The sequence below is a fragment of the Gorilla gorilla genome, chromosome 4 (genome assembly GCF_029281585.2).
Source record: "Gorilla gorilla gorilla isolate KB3781 chromosome 4, NHGRI_mGorGor1-v2.1_pri, whole genome shotgun sequence".
NCBI lineage: Eukaryota > Metazoa > Chordata > Mammalia > Primates > Hominidae > Gorilla > Gorilla gorilla.
The window spans coordinates 36,867,605-36,886,562 of NC_073228.2; the positions used below are offsets into that span (position 1 = coordinate 36,867,605).

The 18,958-nt window shown below is 38.4% G+C and overlaps 1 protein-coding gene across 5 annotated transcripts in view; it reads right to left on the reverse strand.

The window, feature by feature from the left end:
- STXBP4 (syntaxin binding protein 4) overlaps positions 1–18,958 on the reverse strand; it is a 280,286-nt gene that overhangs the window by 62,781 nt on the left and 198,547 nt on the right. Inside the window, exon 18 of one of the 5 annotated variants that reach the window (XM_055388709.2) lies at positions 7,306–8,042. The exons of the other annotated variants lie outside the window; for them this stretch is intronic. Within the exon in view, the coding sequence (XP_055244684.2) occupies positions 8,027–8,042 (16 nt within the window). The 3' untranslated portion in view covers positions 7,306–8,026. Of the gene's footprint in view, positions 1–7,305; positions 8,043–18,958 lie in introns of those variants that run through there. 5 annotated transcript variants of the gene reach the window in all.

Consider the following 18,958-nt stretch of genomic DNA (forward strand, 5'->3'; position numbering starts at 1 on the left):
AAATAATAACATAAGCTTGTATATTACTTGGTTCACATAAATGTATAATTGCCACAGCTACCTGGCAAATTAAACCATTTTTTATTATGAAGTTTCTCTTTTATTCATTTGTGACAATTTTGGCCTTCAAGTATACTTTTCTCTGTTAATTTAGTGATACTACCTTTCTTTCAGTTTTTCTTTGCACTGTATATCTCTTAAAATTCATATGCTTTTTATATCCTTTTACAGTATCTCCATGTTGAAATGACTCTTGTGAACAAGAGTCACAGTTATAGCTGACCTTTGTTGAATTATAAAGTCTGACAATCTTTGCCTACAATTGAGGCATTTAGTCCAGTTACGTTTAATCAATTGCTGATATATTTGGCTTGAATCTATCATTTTAACATGAGCTTTCTACTTATGCCAACCAATGTATGTACATATTTCTTGTTTCTTGTCTTCTTATTTATTATTTATTTTTTATAGAGACTGGGTCTTGCTGTCTTGCCCAGGCTGGTCTTGAACTCCTGGGCTCAAGCAATCCTCCCACCTCAGCCTCCTAAAGTGCTGGGTTTACAGGCATGAGCCACTGTGCCTAGCCTCTTGTCTTATTTTATGTTAGTTGAATTTTCCATTTTTTTACTTTTACTAACTTTATGGTGGTTGATTGAGAGATTACAACATTCATCCATTACCCATTAAAGGCTAATGCTGCTTGGTAGTTTTTACCCTCTTTATGTAAAGTGCAAGGACTTTAGAATATTTGAAGTCTACCCTCCTTTTGACTTATATGCTATTGTTGCTGCTTATCAATAGGTTTAGAGATATTTAAAACACTATGAGATGTAATCATTATTGCTTTTTACAGTCAATATTCATTGAACTCTAATCACATATTTATTCTTTTATTTGATTTTTATTCTTTCTTTCATCTTTAAGCTTCATTTGGAGTAACTTGTTTCTTAAAAACTTCCTTTAACATGGGTCTCTTGAATTCTCTTGACTTTTGTTGTCTAAAAAAGTTTTCATTTTATCTTTGTTCTTAAAAGCTATTATTGCCAGACATAGAATTCTAAGTTGGCAATGTTTTTTTTTGTTGTTGTTGTTTTCCTTAGCACTTTGTAGGAGTAATTCTATTGTTTTTTGTCTCTTATTATTTCTGTTGACATGGTAAGCGGTCCTTTTTTTTCTGTCTGCTTTTAATATTTTCTTTTTGTCTTTGTTTATTAGAAGTTTTACTATGATGTGTCTAGATGTGGCTTTCTTTGTATTTATCCTACTTGGGGTTTGTAAGCACTCTTGAATTTATGGCTTAATATATTACATCAGCTTTGGTAAGAATTCAGTCAATGTATATTCAAATATTTTTTCTAACCCATTATTTCCCTCTGTATATTCTGAGACTCAAATTATATGTTATCCCTTCTCATTGTACTTCATATTCTCACTGTACTTCATATGCCCTTTAGTCTCTTCTGTATTTTTATTCTTCTGTTCCTTCTTGCATAATTCTGGATGTTTTCTTCCATTTCCCTGTTTTAAGTTGTGCCTAACTGCTGTTAAACACATCATGGAGTTCTTAATTTTGGTTATATCTTTTAGCTCTAAAGTATCCCCTTTTCTGTGGTTTCCAATTATCTGCCAAAATCTCAAATCTCGTCTTTTATCTCCTTTATAAGAATTGCTAAAGTTTGTGACTAATAATTCCATTATCTAGAACTCTCTTTTTGCTGTTTTCTCTTGATTCTTGCCTTGTCTTCTCATGTGCTTGGTTTCTTTTTACCACCTGCTGGATATGATAGTATGAAAATTAAGAAAAAAGAAAAAGATAATTTGTGTTTATTTATGGAAGATAAGTAGGGGCACTAGAATCTTTGAGTTATATTGATCCAGTTTCAGGGACTGAAATGATTTTAATCTTGTCTTCAGTTTCTGCAAGGGTTAATCTTCCACTTTACCCTTACTCATAGGATGTTGAGCCTTTAAAGTTCCAAAGATTTATCAGTACCCCTTTGGTGGGCTCTGGACTCCTCCTACTTTTGTCTCTTTAACGCTAATGAATCTGTTAAAATTTCTGTTCAGTAACTCATACCCTTACTCACCCCTTCTAGAATCAGCAGATACCCTAAGGGTAAATAGGTCCAAATGTTTAACTTATCTCTATTGGTTTCCATCTTCTTTCAGATATCAGTCTTAGCATTTCTCATTGCCTTTTCAGCTTTCCAATGACTTTAGGCGATTATTTTTAAGTCCGGATTTTCTAATTGTCTTCAGTGGGAGTGTTGGTTTGAACTACTTAGTCCACCATTTCAGATGCTATTTAATTATCTTAAAAATTAAATTTCCCTTTCTCTGTGCTTCTTATGGGAACCAAGGAGAGGGATGCATTTCAGGCTTGGGCTGTGAATTTTAAGGTGAAAATAACATTTTCCAGGGCCTGAATGAGATATCAGCAAAAGAATTGTGACAGCACTCCAAAGGGAAGGTGAAATTTGAGTAGGAAAAATTCAGCACTACTGCTTTATCCTCTCATTGTATCATAGGTGACTCTGTTTTTCCTATAATAGAATACAATTTAATTTAAGATTTATTTAAAAATTTTTTAGCTATAATTACAACTACAGTCTAAGAAGGCTGATTATTGATAGCATGAGGACTTTTTCAAATTGCTAAGCACCCTGGTAGTTCTGAATATTCAAGAATGGTAGAAAAACTAGATAAGTCTGCAAAGTAGCAGAAGAATTTAGAGTCTTATGTGACAATCAGATGAAGGAGCTGAGAAGAAACAAAGGTGAAAGGTTAAGAAGCATAGGTTGCTAGTGTGATAGAGTAACGTTATGAGTTTAGCAAAGTGAACCTGCATCTGTCTCCACCTCCATTCCCCCAAATGTTAGTGAATTGAAGTATACTCAGCTCTTCTAGCAGAAAGTAAAAAATGGATTGTTTTGTGTCAGTTGACATGATGTAGGATGAAGTCTTGGAATAGGAATCTAAAAGGAATTTTGACTTCTATAGGCCATACAGAGCAGGTGCTATCCACCTTGACCTCTGAGATATGTCTAAAATGGTCTTTCCTCTTGTCTCAAGTCTCTTCATGGGAAACTCCCCTCAGTAAACCTGAGCCAAACCTAAGTTTCTCTGTGATGAGGGAGGCTTTCTGTCATATCACATTATTGTTCCCACACTGGTAACAGTGAGTTGTTACAGCTTAAAATGACAGAAAGCATGGTGGTCTCAGAGTTCAGAAACCAGCCTTTCAATTCTGATTCTGTCTCAAATGATTGTAGAGTTGGTTGCCTTACCTGTAAAGTCTCCATTTCCTCATCTCTAAATTGTAATTCTTTTAGACTGGTGGTTTGCAATTATTTTCTGGGGATTCCTTTGTTAAAGCAAGGTCTTAAATACATACATAAAGCAAGTAAAAAGAACTCAGGTTGAAGTGTAGGGGTGAACAGGGACAGAAATCTCACCCAACCTCAAACTCCCCAAGAAGGCTTCACAGAGTATCGTTTGACGACCAGTGGACTTGAAAGTTCCTATAGTTCTTTTAGTTCTAGGTTTCTCCTTATGCAAAGAAGAACAAATGGCATCTTTCAGTCGTCCCCAAACAGTAGCTATTTAAGAAAATATTACTACTTTTTCCTTATGGAGGTGAGAGGAAGAGAGTGGAAGAAAGCTCACATTTACGACGGTGTTATCATGTGCCAGACATAGAGCCAGGCACCTCCTTAACCTTCATAATGACTCTGTTGAGTTGGTTTTGTGCCCAATGGAGGAGGCACCTGCAGCTCAGAGATGAGTATTTAGCTCAAGGTAACAAAGCTAGTATGTGGCAGGGCTTCATGTCAAGCTCAGCTCTTTCTCACTCCACCACCAGACATGGAGGTGGTGGGTAGAAAGTGGGCACCTTAGTAAATGAGATATCGGTTTGAGTCAAGGAAAATTCCATGGAATATTTTGTGGTATAGATATATACAGTTGACCCTTGAATGATGCTAGTGTTAGGGGTGTCAATCTCGCCACACTGCTGCAGTCAGAAATCCACATATAACTTTTGAGTCTGATAACATACTGATAACATAAAGTTGATTAACACATATTTTGTATGTAACATATAGTTTATACTATATTCTTACAACAAAATAAGCTAGAGAAAAGAAAACATTAAGAAAATCATAAGATAAAATACATTTACTACTCATTAAGTGGAAGTGGATCATAATAAAGATCTTCATCTTCATCGTCTTCATATTGAATAGGGAGAGGAAGAGGAGGAGGAGGAAAAGGAGGGGTTGGTTTTGCTATCTCATGGGTAGCAGAAGTAGGAGAAAATCCATGTATATGTGGACCCATGCAGTTCAAATTCATGTTGTTCAAGGATCAACTGTATATAGCTTTTTGCCTTCAGATTTGAACTCATTTTTGTTCAGTTTTATATAGGAGAGTCTAATGAGATGCCTGCAGCCCAAGGATGTGCTTTCTTTTAGTTCATGGTCTAAGCTCTTCTTTGCTTGGTTACCTATACTCACAGGTCTAGTCTGAAGGGTTGGCAAGAAGCTGTTAATTAGGCCCCCTCCTTTATTTTTTTTTCCATGCTCTAGGAATCAATATGAGACATTCCTTTATTTCTGAATTGCTATCAGATATTTCCACTTTTCCCCAAGAGTATTAAATAGTCCCAGTGGTTGTAACTCTTGCCATGAATTAAATGTGCAAGATGTTGAAAAATTTCCTAACGGAAGAAAAAAATTATATGTAGCTTTGATTTCATTATGATTATACTGATGATTGGTTTTGGTTTCGGGCAATGTGGAAAGGGCTAGACAGATGTAAAATACCAGATCTACAATAATAACAATCACAATAATATTGCTAATAAGGCACCATTTAGTGTGATTTTATATGTCAACTTGACTGGGGCACAGAGTGCCCAGATATCCTATTAAACATTTCTGGGTGTGTCTGTGAGGGTATTTCTGGGTGAGATTAATACTTGAATGGATAGAATGAGTAAAACAGATTTTCCTCCCCAGTATGGGTTAGGCCTCATCCTCCATTGAAGGCCTGGATGAATAAAAGCTTGAGTAAGAAAGATTTCTTTCTCTCCGTTTTTGAGCTGGAACATTGATCTTCTCCTGCACTTGAACTGGACCTCAGCTGTCCTGGTTCTTAGGCCTTCAGACTCATACTGAAACTATACCACTAGCTCTTTGGAGTCTACTGTAGCTTGCAGATAGCAGGTCATGGGAATTCACAGCCTCTTTAATCATGTGAACCAATTCCTTACAATAAATCTCCTTATATGTATAAAACAAATCTATATATCTCCTATTGGTTCTCTGGAGAATTCTGACTAATACAGTAAGTGATTGCAGTATAGCAGGCACTGTACTTAAGTGCTACACATAACTTATTTAATGTAATCCTTCACAATCTTATGAGTGAGAGGTTTTTGATATTTGCATTCTGCAGATGAGGCTGACAGCAGGTAAGTAACTTTATTAAGGCCATATAGCTTGAATGGGGGACATTCACAAAACCACATGCCATGTGGCTTTAAATAGTTCAATGAATTTATCTGAATTTATGTGTTAAATGGGGACAATAATGCCCACGCTGAAGAACTGTCAGGATTAAATGAGATGATAGGTGTAAAGTACTTGGAACAGGGTGGGGTGCATGGTAGGGACTCAGAAATAGTAGCTTTTGCTACTTTATTTCTTATTTGTGTTAACAAAATTTAGAGGCTTTGCAGCTTGTGGAATAGATCTCATTCCTCTAACATGATACATCACTAACATCTGAATTTGATCATTTGTTCATCTCCATTAAGCTCCAATGATATTTCATGTTATCCTCGGGAAAAATGTGATTACTGTGACATTTAAAATTCTGCACAACCCAGGGAGAGGGAGGAGGCACACATTTGAAAACAAGAGGAAATCCTGGTTAGACTGTCATTAGACAACTCCAGGTTGCCATAATTTAGGGAGTGGAACAGCTGCAAAGGTCACCAGGAGGTGCTTTGTTTCCCAAAAGGTGTTTGGTATTTACTTTCACTCAGGCATGTTCCTTCTGCTCTGATAACCATTGTCATCTTCCATTACAATAAAAGATGTCAGAGGGATTTTTACAGGCATATGGCATTGATTTAGTTTTCCCCTCTGCAGTCATAAGAGTTTGAAAAATGAAAACAAAACAAAGCCTCACTCAGCCATTCATCAATTCCTGTTTATTGGACAGCAATCATGTGCCACACAGCCAGGAGGACAGAATCTCCATTTCGAAAGTGATGGAATGAACAACCTCCTTTCAAACTGTTGGCTCTGGTGTGCTTCCTTCTCCATTTCCTCTCCAGTCTTTGCAAAATGAGTCAGAGGACTACACAGATTTCCTTGGGAAATTAACAATATCAGCCACATTTTCTTTTCATCATGTTATTTGGAAATATGACTGTGCTTTCTGGTTGCCAGAGCCTGTTCACGTCCCTTCACTGCTTGCAATAATCCAGTGAGGTAGGCAAGACAGGCCTGATTATTGCTGTTGAACAGGTGAGGGCGCTAGGCTTAGGGAGGTTGAGACACTTGGCCAGGGTGTTACAGCAAGAGAAGGGACCAGTCTGAAAATTTCCTCCACTCTTGTTCCTTGCCCAGCTGTCCTCTACACCTGGGAGTTTTTAAAAACAAATCTTATTATGCCATTGCCCTGTGTTTCAGTCAGGGTTCTCCAGAGAAACAGAACCAGTATCTTCATATGTATCACTATAGGTACAGAGATAAGAGGGAATTTATTATGGGAATTGGTTTGTGTGATGACAGAGGCTAAGAAGTTCCAGGAAATGCCTCTATAAGCTGGAGAACCAGGAAAGCAGGGGTGTAATTTGGTCCCAGTCTGATGTCCTGAGAACTGGGGCGGAGGGGGGGGGGGCAATGATGAGACTCTCTTCTAAGGCCTGAGTACTAAGTGGGGAGGTGGGGATAGGGTGAGGGTGGGGCTGGTGGAAGGCCCAATCTGAGTCTCAAGGCCCCAAAACCAGGACATATTATGTCTGAGGGCAGAAGAATGATGTCCCATCTCAAGAAGAGGGAGAGAGGATTCTCCCTTCCTCTGCCTTTGCTCTGTTCAAGCCCTCAGTGGATTGGATGATATTCACCCACATTGCTGAGGGCAGATCTTCGTTGGGTCTACTGATTCAAATGCTAATCTTTTTCAGAAACACCCTCACAGACACACCTAGAAATAATGTTTTACTAGCTATCTGGGTATCTCTCAACACAGTAAAACTGACACATAAAATTAATGATCACACCGTACTTAAGATCTTTTGTGCCTCACCCTTACTCTTAGGGGAATGTCCAGATTTTTAACATAGCTTATGAGGCCTTTTGGCATCTGAGCCCTGCTTACTTCTCCAGAGTTATTTCAGGTTATTCCTACTGTCCCCACCCGGTTGCCCACCTGAAGATGTGCTCTGTTTACATGGTTACACTGAACCCCACAGCATCACTCTGTCTCATCACCCTGACATTACTCAGGAAGCTCTCTCACCTTTCCTCTTCTCCACATGCCTCGTCAATATCTACTAATCATTTACATTTCTGTTGAGGCATAACTTCCTCCAAAAATCCCTCGCAGACCACTCTTTCCTGAGTTACATGCTTCCACTATGTGCGTCTGTCACACCTACTTCCTCCCCTGTGCTGAGTTTGCCTTCTTCTCTGCTTCACTTGACTGGCTGTAAGCTCTGTGAGAATAAGAACTGTGTATCTCATCCATGGGCAGCATCTGTGCCCCTAGAAGGTGGGCGATAATTACCCATCAAAGAATGAATGGTTTGTTTACTCACCCATACTCATCTTTCTCAGATAGCAGACCTCCTCCTGCACATGCGTCAGGAATCACTGGATTACTCCTGTGCCAATTATTCCCCACCTGCCTCTCAGTTCCATCTGTGATCTTGTCTGTGCCTCAGGAGGAAGTAGAGACCTATAGATTGTCTCTCCTGGGCTCTCCTGCTGAATGCTTTTGGGTTGGCTTCCTTCTAGCAATGGGAAGCTCTAAAGGAGAAGGGAGGATGAGAAAGACAAAGGAGGGAGTGAGATTGGGATGGCCCCATCTCTTTCTATCCTTCTTGCTTTGACACTATATTCCAGTACTAGCTGCATCCCTCTGCAACTACAGCTCTGGCAGGGTGCCTGATCCTCCACGGTCTCATTTTCAATGGTTTCCAGTGACATTATGTTCCCCTTTGTCCCCCAACTCTAAAAGCATAGAGATAGCTTCCAGCCTCCTGCTAGTTTTTGGGTGCTTCACCATCAGTTGCTTGTTCTTTGACCCCTCACCACATATCTATGAGCAGCGCCTTCATTTGGACCATCTGTGATGGATCCTATTTCCCGCAGGGTTTCTGACTGATAAACTCCTCTGCTTGGTGCAGTAAGAGAATGATTTTCAAATAGCCTGGGCTGGTTTCTGTCAACTTTAGATTCTTGAAGTTAATTCTCAAGACAGCTCCAGATTGCTGCCTTATTATACAGACATAGACAAAAATTTCCAGAAGGCTTGCAATAAAATTTCCACTCTCTGCTTAATTTTCAGCATTTCTGCTATGAGCATCAGCAGGTGTCTTTAGATTTCAAAAATCACACTGTTCCAAGCAGATTTGGTATCTATACATCTATATAATTCAGTGGTATAGAGGTCTCTCCCCATGCTTAGGAACTACTCTGCAGTGTTCTCAAATTTCCTCCCAGTTCATTCTGACTTCCTGTCATTTGACTCCCCTAATGGTTCTCTTATGAAGACCACATCCACACTCAAAAAATGTTTGTTGGAATGTAGGGACAGTAGTGTGAAAGGAGTTGCAGATGCCATGTTTTGTTTTTTTTTTTTTTGAGATGGAGTCTCGCTCGCTCTGTCGCAGGCTGGAGTGCAGTGGCGCTATCTTGGCTCACTGCAAGCTCCGCCTCCCGGGTTCACGCCATTCTCCTGCCTCAGCCTCCCGAGTAGCTGTTTCCCTTTAAAATCCTGTGATCTTATAAATGACATTTTTTAATAGATTAAAAGTTGCATTATCTAAGAGGAATATAGGAATGGAGTGAATTGTGATAGGTAGATATCTGGGATCTACTATAACTTGGAGAAGGCAGAGCCATTCTTAGATCTGAAAACCCTGGCTTAGAAACCCAAATCAGATCACTCTGTGGTCTAGGCCAACCTAAACAGAACCTGAGGTGCAGGAAAGTTTTATGTGTGTAAACTGGTATATAGGTGAAATATGGAAAAGTTGAATTTAGACAAGAAAATATTTGAAAATCACATATCTGACAAAGGACTTGTATCCAGAATAAAGAACTCTTAAAACCCAGCAGCAAGAAAACAACCCAGTTGAAAAAATGGGCAAAATATTTGAACAGAAATTTCACCAAAGAGGATAAACAGATGAAAAATAAGCAGATGAAATGTTGTTCAACATCTTTAGCCATGAGAAGAATGCAAATTTAAACCGTGATGAAATACCACTACATACCCATGAGAAAGATTAAAATAAAAAATACTGACAGTACCAAGTGTTGACAAGGGCATGGAGCAACTGGAACTCTCATACACAGCCGATGGAAATATTAAATGCTACAGCCATTCTAGAAAACAGCTTGGAAGTTTCTTGAAAAGATAAGCAGGCAGAATAACATTCTCCCCTACAAATGCTCATACCCTAATTTCCAGATCACATGAAGATGTTACCTTGAAAAGCAAAAGGGATTTTGCAGATGTGATTAAGAGATGAACTTTGAACTGGTGAAATTATCCTGAATTTTATCATGGTGAACCCAATCTAAGCAAGAATTCTTAGAAGCAGATAACCTTTCATGGTTGGGTCAGAGAGAGAGATATGGCAATGGAAGAAAGTTCAGAGAGGATGAGAGAAGGGTTAGAAAGAGATGTACATGAAGGGACTGGACTTGACTGGCCATTGCTGGCTTTGCAGGTGGATAAAGGGGGTCAAAAGGCAAGTTCTATGACCTCAAGGAACTGAACCTAAATGGATTCTCTCTGAGGGCCACCAGAAAGAAATACAACCCTGCTGATAATTTGAATTTAGCCCATTAAGACCTTTGTGACCTACAAAACTGTAAGATAATACATTTGTAATGCTTAAGTCACTAAATTCGTGTAATTTTTAAGGGCAGCAATAGAAAACATATATATCACAAAATCAAGAAATCCTACTTGTGGGTATTTCATCTAGAGAAATGAATACTTATGTTCACACAAAAACCAATATGTGGATGTTGATAGCAGCTTTATTCATAATCACCAAAGCCTAGAAACAACCCAAATGACTTTCAGTGGGTGAATGGCTAAAGAAACTGTGGTATATCCACACAATGAACTATAACCCAGTAATAAAAACAAACTACTGATACACACAACAATCTGGATGAATCTCAAAGGCATTATGCTGGGTGAAAGAAGCCTGTCTCAGAATGTTACATAATACATGATTATTTATATGATATTCTCGAAAAGGCAAAACTACAGTTACAGAGAATAGAGCAGTAATTGCCAGGAGTTGGGGTGGGGAAGGGTGTGTTATAAAAGCATAGTGGGAGAGCACTTGAAATGATAAAACTGTTCTGTATCTTGATTACGGTGGTGATCAAATAACTAGACATGTGTTACAAATTCATAGAACTCTGCACTCCCCCAAAAGTCACTTTTTTTTTGCATTAAAAAATAATAAACTTTAACTATAACAACTCAATGACAAAACAAGGCAAAACAATGAAACAAATCTCATTGCTGACACAGCTTTCTGGGAATTTCCAATCCTAGAGAATGAATGTATCACATACATGGTTGGGGAAGGAGACACAGTTACTTCTCTTTCCTTTGTGCCCTGGAAGCCCCTCAACATCTTTCTAGAGGTAGAAGGTGCTCCAGCAGGGGTTTTGGAAACTTACCTCAGTCTTTTCCTTTTCCAGTAAAAGGAGGAGCTGGCTTAGATAACCTCTACAGTTCTTCACAGCAGGTAACTAGAACTCAGCTCAGTCCTTGTGTAGGTGCAGGGTGACCTACCTGTCCTGGCTTGCCCAGAGCTGAGGGAGTTCCCAGGATTTGGGACCTTCAGTTTAAAAATCAGGAGTTAGTTACTCTAACATGACTAAGGGAAGTCACATAACTCATCCGAGCCTTAGTTTTTTCTCATATGCAAATTAGAAATAATGCTTGCCCTATCTCACCAAGTTATTACGAGATGCAAACTTTAAACTGTAACTTCTATGTAAATGTGAGTTGGTGGGATTATTACTAACTTTTAAAAGAAACTGGACTTAGGGACAGTCTTCAACTTTGGAAAAATAAAAGTATTATTAAAGGAAGTTATGCAGTTGACATATGTGTGTGTATCTGACTGCAGCATTGTTCAGTTTGCAGTTTCAGTTTTGAGGCTATAAGAATATATGCATCCAAGAAAGTAACTTTTGTTTTTCATAATCTGCTGAAGTTTTAGTTACCTGGATTCTAGGACAGGCTATGGCAGTGAACCTTGGCTACACATTGAAATCACCCAGAATCCTTAAAACACAGGTGCCAGGGTCCTATTCTCAGAGAGTCAGGGTTAATGGGTCTGGGGTTTGGCTAGGCTTTGTAAATTTTAAAATCTCTCCAGGTGTTTCTAATGTGCTACCAAGAGCCTCTTAATATACCAGACCTGGTCATCGCCCACATGGGCTTGCACCTTGAAGATGGTGCCACTTGGAAGTTTGTTCTTACTACCAACCCAGATGAGTCAAACCTTACCTACAGTTGAGTAAGCTCCCTCCACAAGAAAAAAGTCTTAGATATGCCTCTAAGTGAGAGGACTTCTGATCTCAATAGGGCAATAACTCACATCTACAAAGAATGACCAACAGTGGGACCAGTCACTCAGGGTAATAATACTATAATTATTGCTGTTTTTATTATCCAAAGGAGGACAGTTCTGGATTGGGGGATGTATTCGTTTGCTAAGACTGCCAAAACAAAGCACACTAACTGAGTGGCTTAAGCAACAGAAATGTATTGTCTCACAGTTTGGAGGCTAGAAGTCCAAGGTCAAGGTGTCAGCTGGGCACCGCTCCCTCTGAAGGCCCCAGGGGCGGGGGAGGGGGGGTTCCATTCTAGGCCTCTCTCCTAGCATCTCCTAGGTAGTTCCCTGGCTTATGGCAACAATGCCAATTTTAGGACTTCAACATACAAATTTCTGGGGGACACAGTTCAACCCGTAACATGAGAGCAGTCAGTTTCCATGTACATGGCACCATGTATCTTATTCAGGTGTACTCTAAAATACCATGATGGGGTATGGTCAAAACGGACTGGAATCTGGCCTAGGCTTCAATGGGGAGGTATTCCCTGGTCAGCAAGGAAAAGCTACAGAAGGTTAATTCACAGATTGTTCCTTATAGATAAATCAATAATCTTGGCTGATGTTAGATGTTTTAAAAACTCAGCCTTAAGCAAAATAAGAATTAAAGGAGTTAGTAAGTTCCCCCTCAATAAGAATATCTAAGCAAAATCTTGATGAGCTATTGGCCAGGGGTGCTTTGGAAGGATTCTTTCATTGGAAAGGTGGTTGGACTAGAGGAATTTACAAATTCACCTCAATTCTAGGATTTTGTGCTTCTTGCAAAGACTATTCAGAGGCACACCTGATGTTTTGTGGTAGAGTTCTGCACCAGGCACTATATCCAAAAGAAGGACACTTTAGACATGGCTCTAAGTCCAAAGAGTTAATGTGAAAATCCTAATGATGCATCAACTCTGCTAAAATCCATTGCTGGTTTTACTGCACAAAAGTTTTCAAGGCAGAAAAAAATAGGTCCAGGATCTTTGACAATGGCAAGATAAAGACGGTAAACTTAGATGTCCTGCAGGACTGCTCAACCAATGATACTGCTCTGAGATAAGTTGACATCCATAATCACAGAATTGGCCCCAGTCTTTCTCTGTCGTGAAACTTGGCCCTCCCCAGACAATGAAAACATAAACATCACATCTGTGACAACTCTAGCATTTCTAGCAGGAAAAACAAATCCTGAAAAAGCATCAAATGCAGTGAATCTGACCACACAATGGTAAAATAGTTATTTCAATAAAGATTTTCATTTCAAAAAATGAATTTTTTTGTTGTTTCCACAATAATCAATTTAGTTATTGACAATGCAGGTCAGGCCTCATTCATGGCCATAACATAATCTCTGATCTTTCCAGTCCCTACAACACTACAAATGTTCACAGGATTATACATAGAATTCTAAAGCAAAATAATCCTAGAAAATATAAGTGGAAATAAAAATATATAATCAAATCAGATACACTTTTTTCATACATAATAAATCATTAGCATTTTTTCTTATAAAGGACATGCTCACTGTAGAGTAGTATGCAGAAAAATATAATAAATAAAATAGATATCACAAATAATGTCATCTAATTTTTTTTCAGATCTTCTATGGTGTTTATATATACAATACTGTTGGTTTTATATTGTATACAGATCTGTTTCCTGTTATTACCACTTGATGTTATATTGTGATACTTTCCTGGTATCATTAAACATTAGTAAACATTTTCTATCATGTTAGATACCATATTTTATTTAGACATTCCCCTGTTTTCAGGAATTTAGGCAATCATTTCTATTTTAAATCATGCCTTAATAAGCCTTTTAAGCATTTTTTTATTTTGGTCTAAACTTGGGGTCATTTGTGAGGATAAATTCACAGAAGAAGACAATTTTAAGGCCTTTGATAGATATTCCAAGACTGCTTTCCAGAATGTTTGTGGTGATTTATAGATGCCCTAAGAATATTTGAGGATATCTATGTCATGTACCTGCACTAACATAATTACTGTGTTTTAAAAATACTTTGGTTTTATTGTATCTTAAATAATTAATCAATAATTCTAAGGGAGCCTTATATCATAGGTGGGAAGGTTTGTTTGAAATTGGCAAGGAACAAGGTACATGAGGGAGTTTGCATTGTCCACAGCCTTAAAGGTTCACTTCACAGAGTAAATAATACAAAATTATCAGTCTTGGATTGTTTAGACATTCAATTGCTTGAACGTCCAGGGACAAACCACTTGATCTCTTCTAAGTATTTCATGTTAGGGTTTTTAGAAATAGCTTTTAACACAATTTTGATTGAAATAATTTTTCAGAAAGCCCGTTTCACTTGTTAAGGCATTTCATCTTTAGCTGAATTTTAAGTATGCTATGAGATAAACCAGGAACAAGGAGACTTGATTCTCCATACCATATTTCATCGATTCTAAGACACACATTTTTCACATCTAAGCGTCTTTAGTATTTGGATGTATAATAGGCACTGCTAGCACTTTCAGATCCCTCTACCACTCTCATGCATTACAGCTCCCTGTGCTTTCACTCTCAACATTGAGCACCTGCACCTCTTTGTTGGACAGCTGTCCTCAGGCTACAGGAACATGCTTTGACTGCATTACAGGCTGGAAGCACCTGGAAATTTACACCACACCCACCCCCACCCCCACCCCCATTCAATAACTGATGGTGCAGAGGTATAAATACTCCTAGTTCTCTGGCCTCTGACTTGAACCTACTGTAGAACCTTTTTGTCTGTAAGGCTCTCCTGTGGGAGTGAACCAAAGTCATCTCCAGAATAGGCTTTGCTTGACATCACACTTTTTGTGGGTTTTTTTCCCCCTTTCCTTTGGATCGGTTCTATTTCTCTATTTCCCTATTACTTTTCACCCTTGGGCCACTTCCTAATTCACATAAATCCTTATGTCAGAGGAATTAAACATATTACAGGAAGTGTCTTACAATAATTGATGTCCTGCAGTTGCTGTCAGCCAGGTGGTCATAGCGATATGGTTGTCTTTGCCTGTGCATGCATGAATTTGGTTGTTCTTTCCATGATATGACTGGACTGTTACTTCCTTACTTTTTGGTCAATAAACCATTTAAGGACTATTGAGAAGAGTATGAATCCTGATTGTTATCTAAAAATTTTCTATTAAGTCCTTTTGCCAAGATAAAAAATGTGCCAGCATCAGAGTTGTAGAATGGATGTCTAAGACAGGGAAAAAAATCTCAGAGACTGCAGTAGAATATTCCTTTAAGAAATGTTATTTATCTTGATGGCAGAGAGGGTGTTATTGTGAAAAACTGTGGTTTATGACAACTCTGATTCAAAAAAGAGATGCAGAAAGAGTTCAATTCTGAATGTACAGAGCTTTGTAAATATCATAATTTATATTTCATTCTCTTTTACACACATGATTTTTAAAAATCTATGCTGAAACAGTTCTCTTGTATTTACTTAAAGGGGTATAAGATAAAAATTCTAACTACTAAGTCATATTTTAAATCTTTTTTTCATTTTCAGTTACACACAAAATAATGATGGGTCTTATAACTGATGAAATACTAATTGGGAATATGGTACTTATAGAGACAGAAGAAATACAATCAATGAACAGTCTTAATTGGAAAAACTAAGGTAACTTCACAGACTTCTCACTTTCCATTTGTAGAGAGAGTTCTACTGGTAAGTGAGGAACCACCAGTATTTGGTCATATTTTTGAAATTGTGTAGATTTTATTAAATATTTCTTATTCCTCCAATATGTGTGTGTGTGTGTGGTGTGTATATACACACAGATATATATATATACACACACACACACATACATATATACTAAGTGTATGTGTGTGTATGTATGCATTCTATTTCCTTCAAATTTCCCTTATATCGAGTACTTTTATCATTCAGAGAAGTAATCCATGCATTTAATTTGGTGCCAACTTCTTATTTTTGTGTGGTAATCACCAAAGAAAAATAAAAGCTGGCATTAGATTAAATGCATAGATTACTTCTCTGAATGATAAAACTGCCTAAAGAAATAGGATCTGTTCATAAACATCTTTTCATATTCCATTCCACAGAAATTTCTGACCTTACCTGTCTATATTACCTATTCCTATAAGGTAACTTTATTATCTACTCAATTTGTTTTGTCTTCCTGTTGTCTCTTCTCGTGTGTGCTGATGAAAGATGAATTTCTCCACTGTGAAACAGAACAGTCAAGCAATTCCAGTGGGGTTACTTATAGATGAGATAATTTCTGCAATTTCAGAGTTCTGTGGCAATACATAGCTCCCTTGTGCCAAATCAATTCTTCAGTAACATGATTAATTAACCCATAAGAACAGAAGTTTGCTGCTGCCCTGAAATGCACTAACCTTGTATTTTGGTTTCAGGCTTTATCTACCCTTCTATACCAAAATCATTCTGTGGTATTTCTTCAGAACCTTGGGCAAATCAACAATGTGTGAGTATGTGCTTTACAATCCTTTTACTGCGATCATACTGTGAGTTTTATGGCCCAACTTAAGTAGCATACACTTCCTTCTTCAGCAAAATCCATTATATTGTTCCCACATTAGTGGAACTAGTTAGTACAGACATGCTTACTTAAACCCCCACCTCATTTTCTTTTTAATTCAATCTTTGTTTCCCTGCCAGAAGCAGGAGACAATTAAAAGAGTTTTTTTTTAATGTTACATTTTAAATTTATTTTGTAAACTTTTATTAGATTTTACTGTGTCATGTCTTGCATGAGAAATAAAAAATAATATATGGACTCTGAGTCAGTAATAAAGGACTCACAGTCTACTAGGAGAGATGACACATGCCCTACTTTCCTATCCAAATTAATTACATATATAGTGTGATTGATACTTTATTAAAAGGTATGCAGCAATAGGGGACTGCGGTAGGATTTCAGAGTTGGAACCCTTCGAGTTAACCTTCTCAGCCTCTAGGGTTTTAGAATAAAATACCCCAAAGCAACAACAGATAAGAAACAACAGACCATCCTGGCCAGTATTCTGTTTTCCCATTTCCTTCCCACCTCCACCTGATTTACTCACCTAGCTACTAATGTTGAGTGGAACAGCCGCAGTGAGAGAGACCAGTTAGCTTTAACCAGAGTTCCAGTTTTCATTACCACATGGAGAAAGAGAAGGTAGAACCAGATTTCAAGCTTCTAAGACTCAGTAACCCAGCTCAGTAGATAAAAGTAAATTAGTAAATATAGTAACCAAATGAGTGTCCGCACAAACAGGCCAGCGACTCTCTTGAGGTGGAAGTTCTTGCTCTACCACTCCTGAGTGGGAAGTGGGGCTGGGCAGGTGTGTAAAAATGCAGGCATGGCATCCATAGAGTGCCAGCTCTGGGCATGGGGAAGGCAGCATGTGTCAAGCAGCTCTTCAAAGAAGAGGTAAAATGAGAGGAGAGTCTTGATGTATGAGAAGAAATCTGATGCAGGAATGGGGCAAGAGAAGTTTCCTAGACAGAGAACAGTATATCTGAGCAACTGTTGGTGATAAGACATGAGGCTAGGGAGAAAGCCAGGGACTCAGATAGTAGAAGGTGCTAGGGAACTACTGAAGACTAGCAAGGGAGGAATAGAAGCAATTTTGTGTTATAGAAAGATAATTCTGACAGAAATGTGATGGGTAGATTGATGGGGACAGGTGTGGTGGAGAAGGAAGAAGCTATATCACCTGTGTTGGAAGCATCCCGGTAAGAAATGAGAAAGACTTGAAAAATAAATAAGCCATGTTTGCATGAAACAGAGAAAAGGGAATATATTTAAGAAATGTTCTAGGATGTATTCCTTTTTTTAATCCTAAACTCACCAATTAGGTAAAATCGCTGCCTAAGGAAGAAGCAGAGACAGGACAAAAGTGTTACTTTAACGGAGCACTCTCTACAAAGAAACACCAGGAATAGGGAATAAATGGATCCTAAGCAACATTAATCTCAGGCAACTTGCAGTTCTTTTCTTTCCTTGGGGTCACTGCTAAACTCTGTGGGCTGTCTTAGTCCATTCAGGAGCTGCTATAACAAAATATCTCAGACTGGGTAATTTATAAACAATATAAATGTATTGTTCACAGCTCTGGAGGCTGGGAAGTGTACGATCAAGGTGCCAGCAGATTTAGCTTCTGGTGAGGGCTTGCTCTCTGCTTCAAAGATGGCAACTTCTTGCTGCATCCTCACAAGGCAGAAGGGGCAAACAGGTTCCCTGAAGCCTCTTTCATAAGGGTCCTAATCCCATTCACCAGGATGGAGCCTCATGACCTAATCACCTCCTCAGAGCCGTACCTCTTAATACTGGTACCTTGGGGGTTAGGTTTCAATATATGAAATTAGGGGCTGGGCACAAACATCCAGACCACAGCAGAGGCTTATCTAGTGCTAAGGCACTCTGGGTTAAGATGGTCTAATGTTATTGTCCGAATTGATTTCCATTGAGAGAACATGTGGATTGAATGGAAAAGATCCTCATTCAGGTCCAGCAGGTGTTACTGCTACTCCTGTGATCCTTTTGGGTTCACAGAAATCAATCTAATCCTCCAATGTTGACCACATTGGGCTGGAGGAAGCTCACTGGCATTGTCCAAGGTCTCACTGCCTAAACACACCACATAATCATTTCCATTCTAGGGGACAAATGTAATTGAGGTTTTGCTGCTCCCTGGAACTTGGTCCAGAAGGTTAAGCCCAGGTCCTTCTCTGCGCCCTACCAACATTTTTGTTCTTTTTTCTCCTTCTCGCAGCCAGGATAATTATTTCCTAGACAGTGAGTAAGAAAGCCTCATCTTCCTCATCATATGTGCTCTCAAATCTTTGACCTAAATCATAAATCCTTTCTAGTTCCCCAAGGAGCTAGATTTTTGAAATGCAAAAGAACATGCTTTTTTCTGCATTCTGATATCACACTCTTTGTTAACGTAATGAACATTAAATGGCCCAGTAGTTCAAATATCTGATAAAGAATGGGGAGAAAGAAAATAAATGGAAAAAGTTTTGGTTAATTTCAATTGTATATCCTTTGCATAGAATACGAATTACACAAGGGCTAGAAACACATA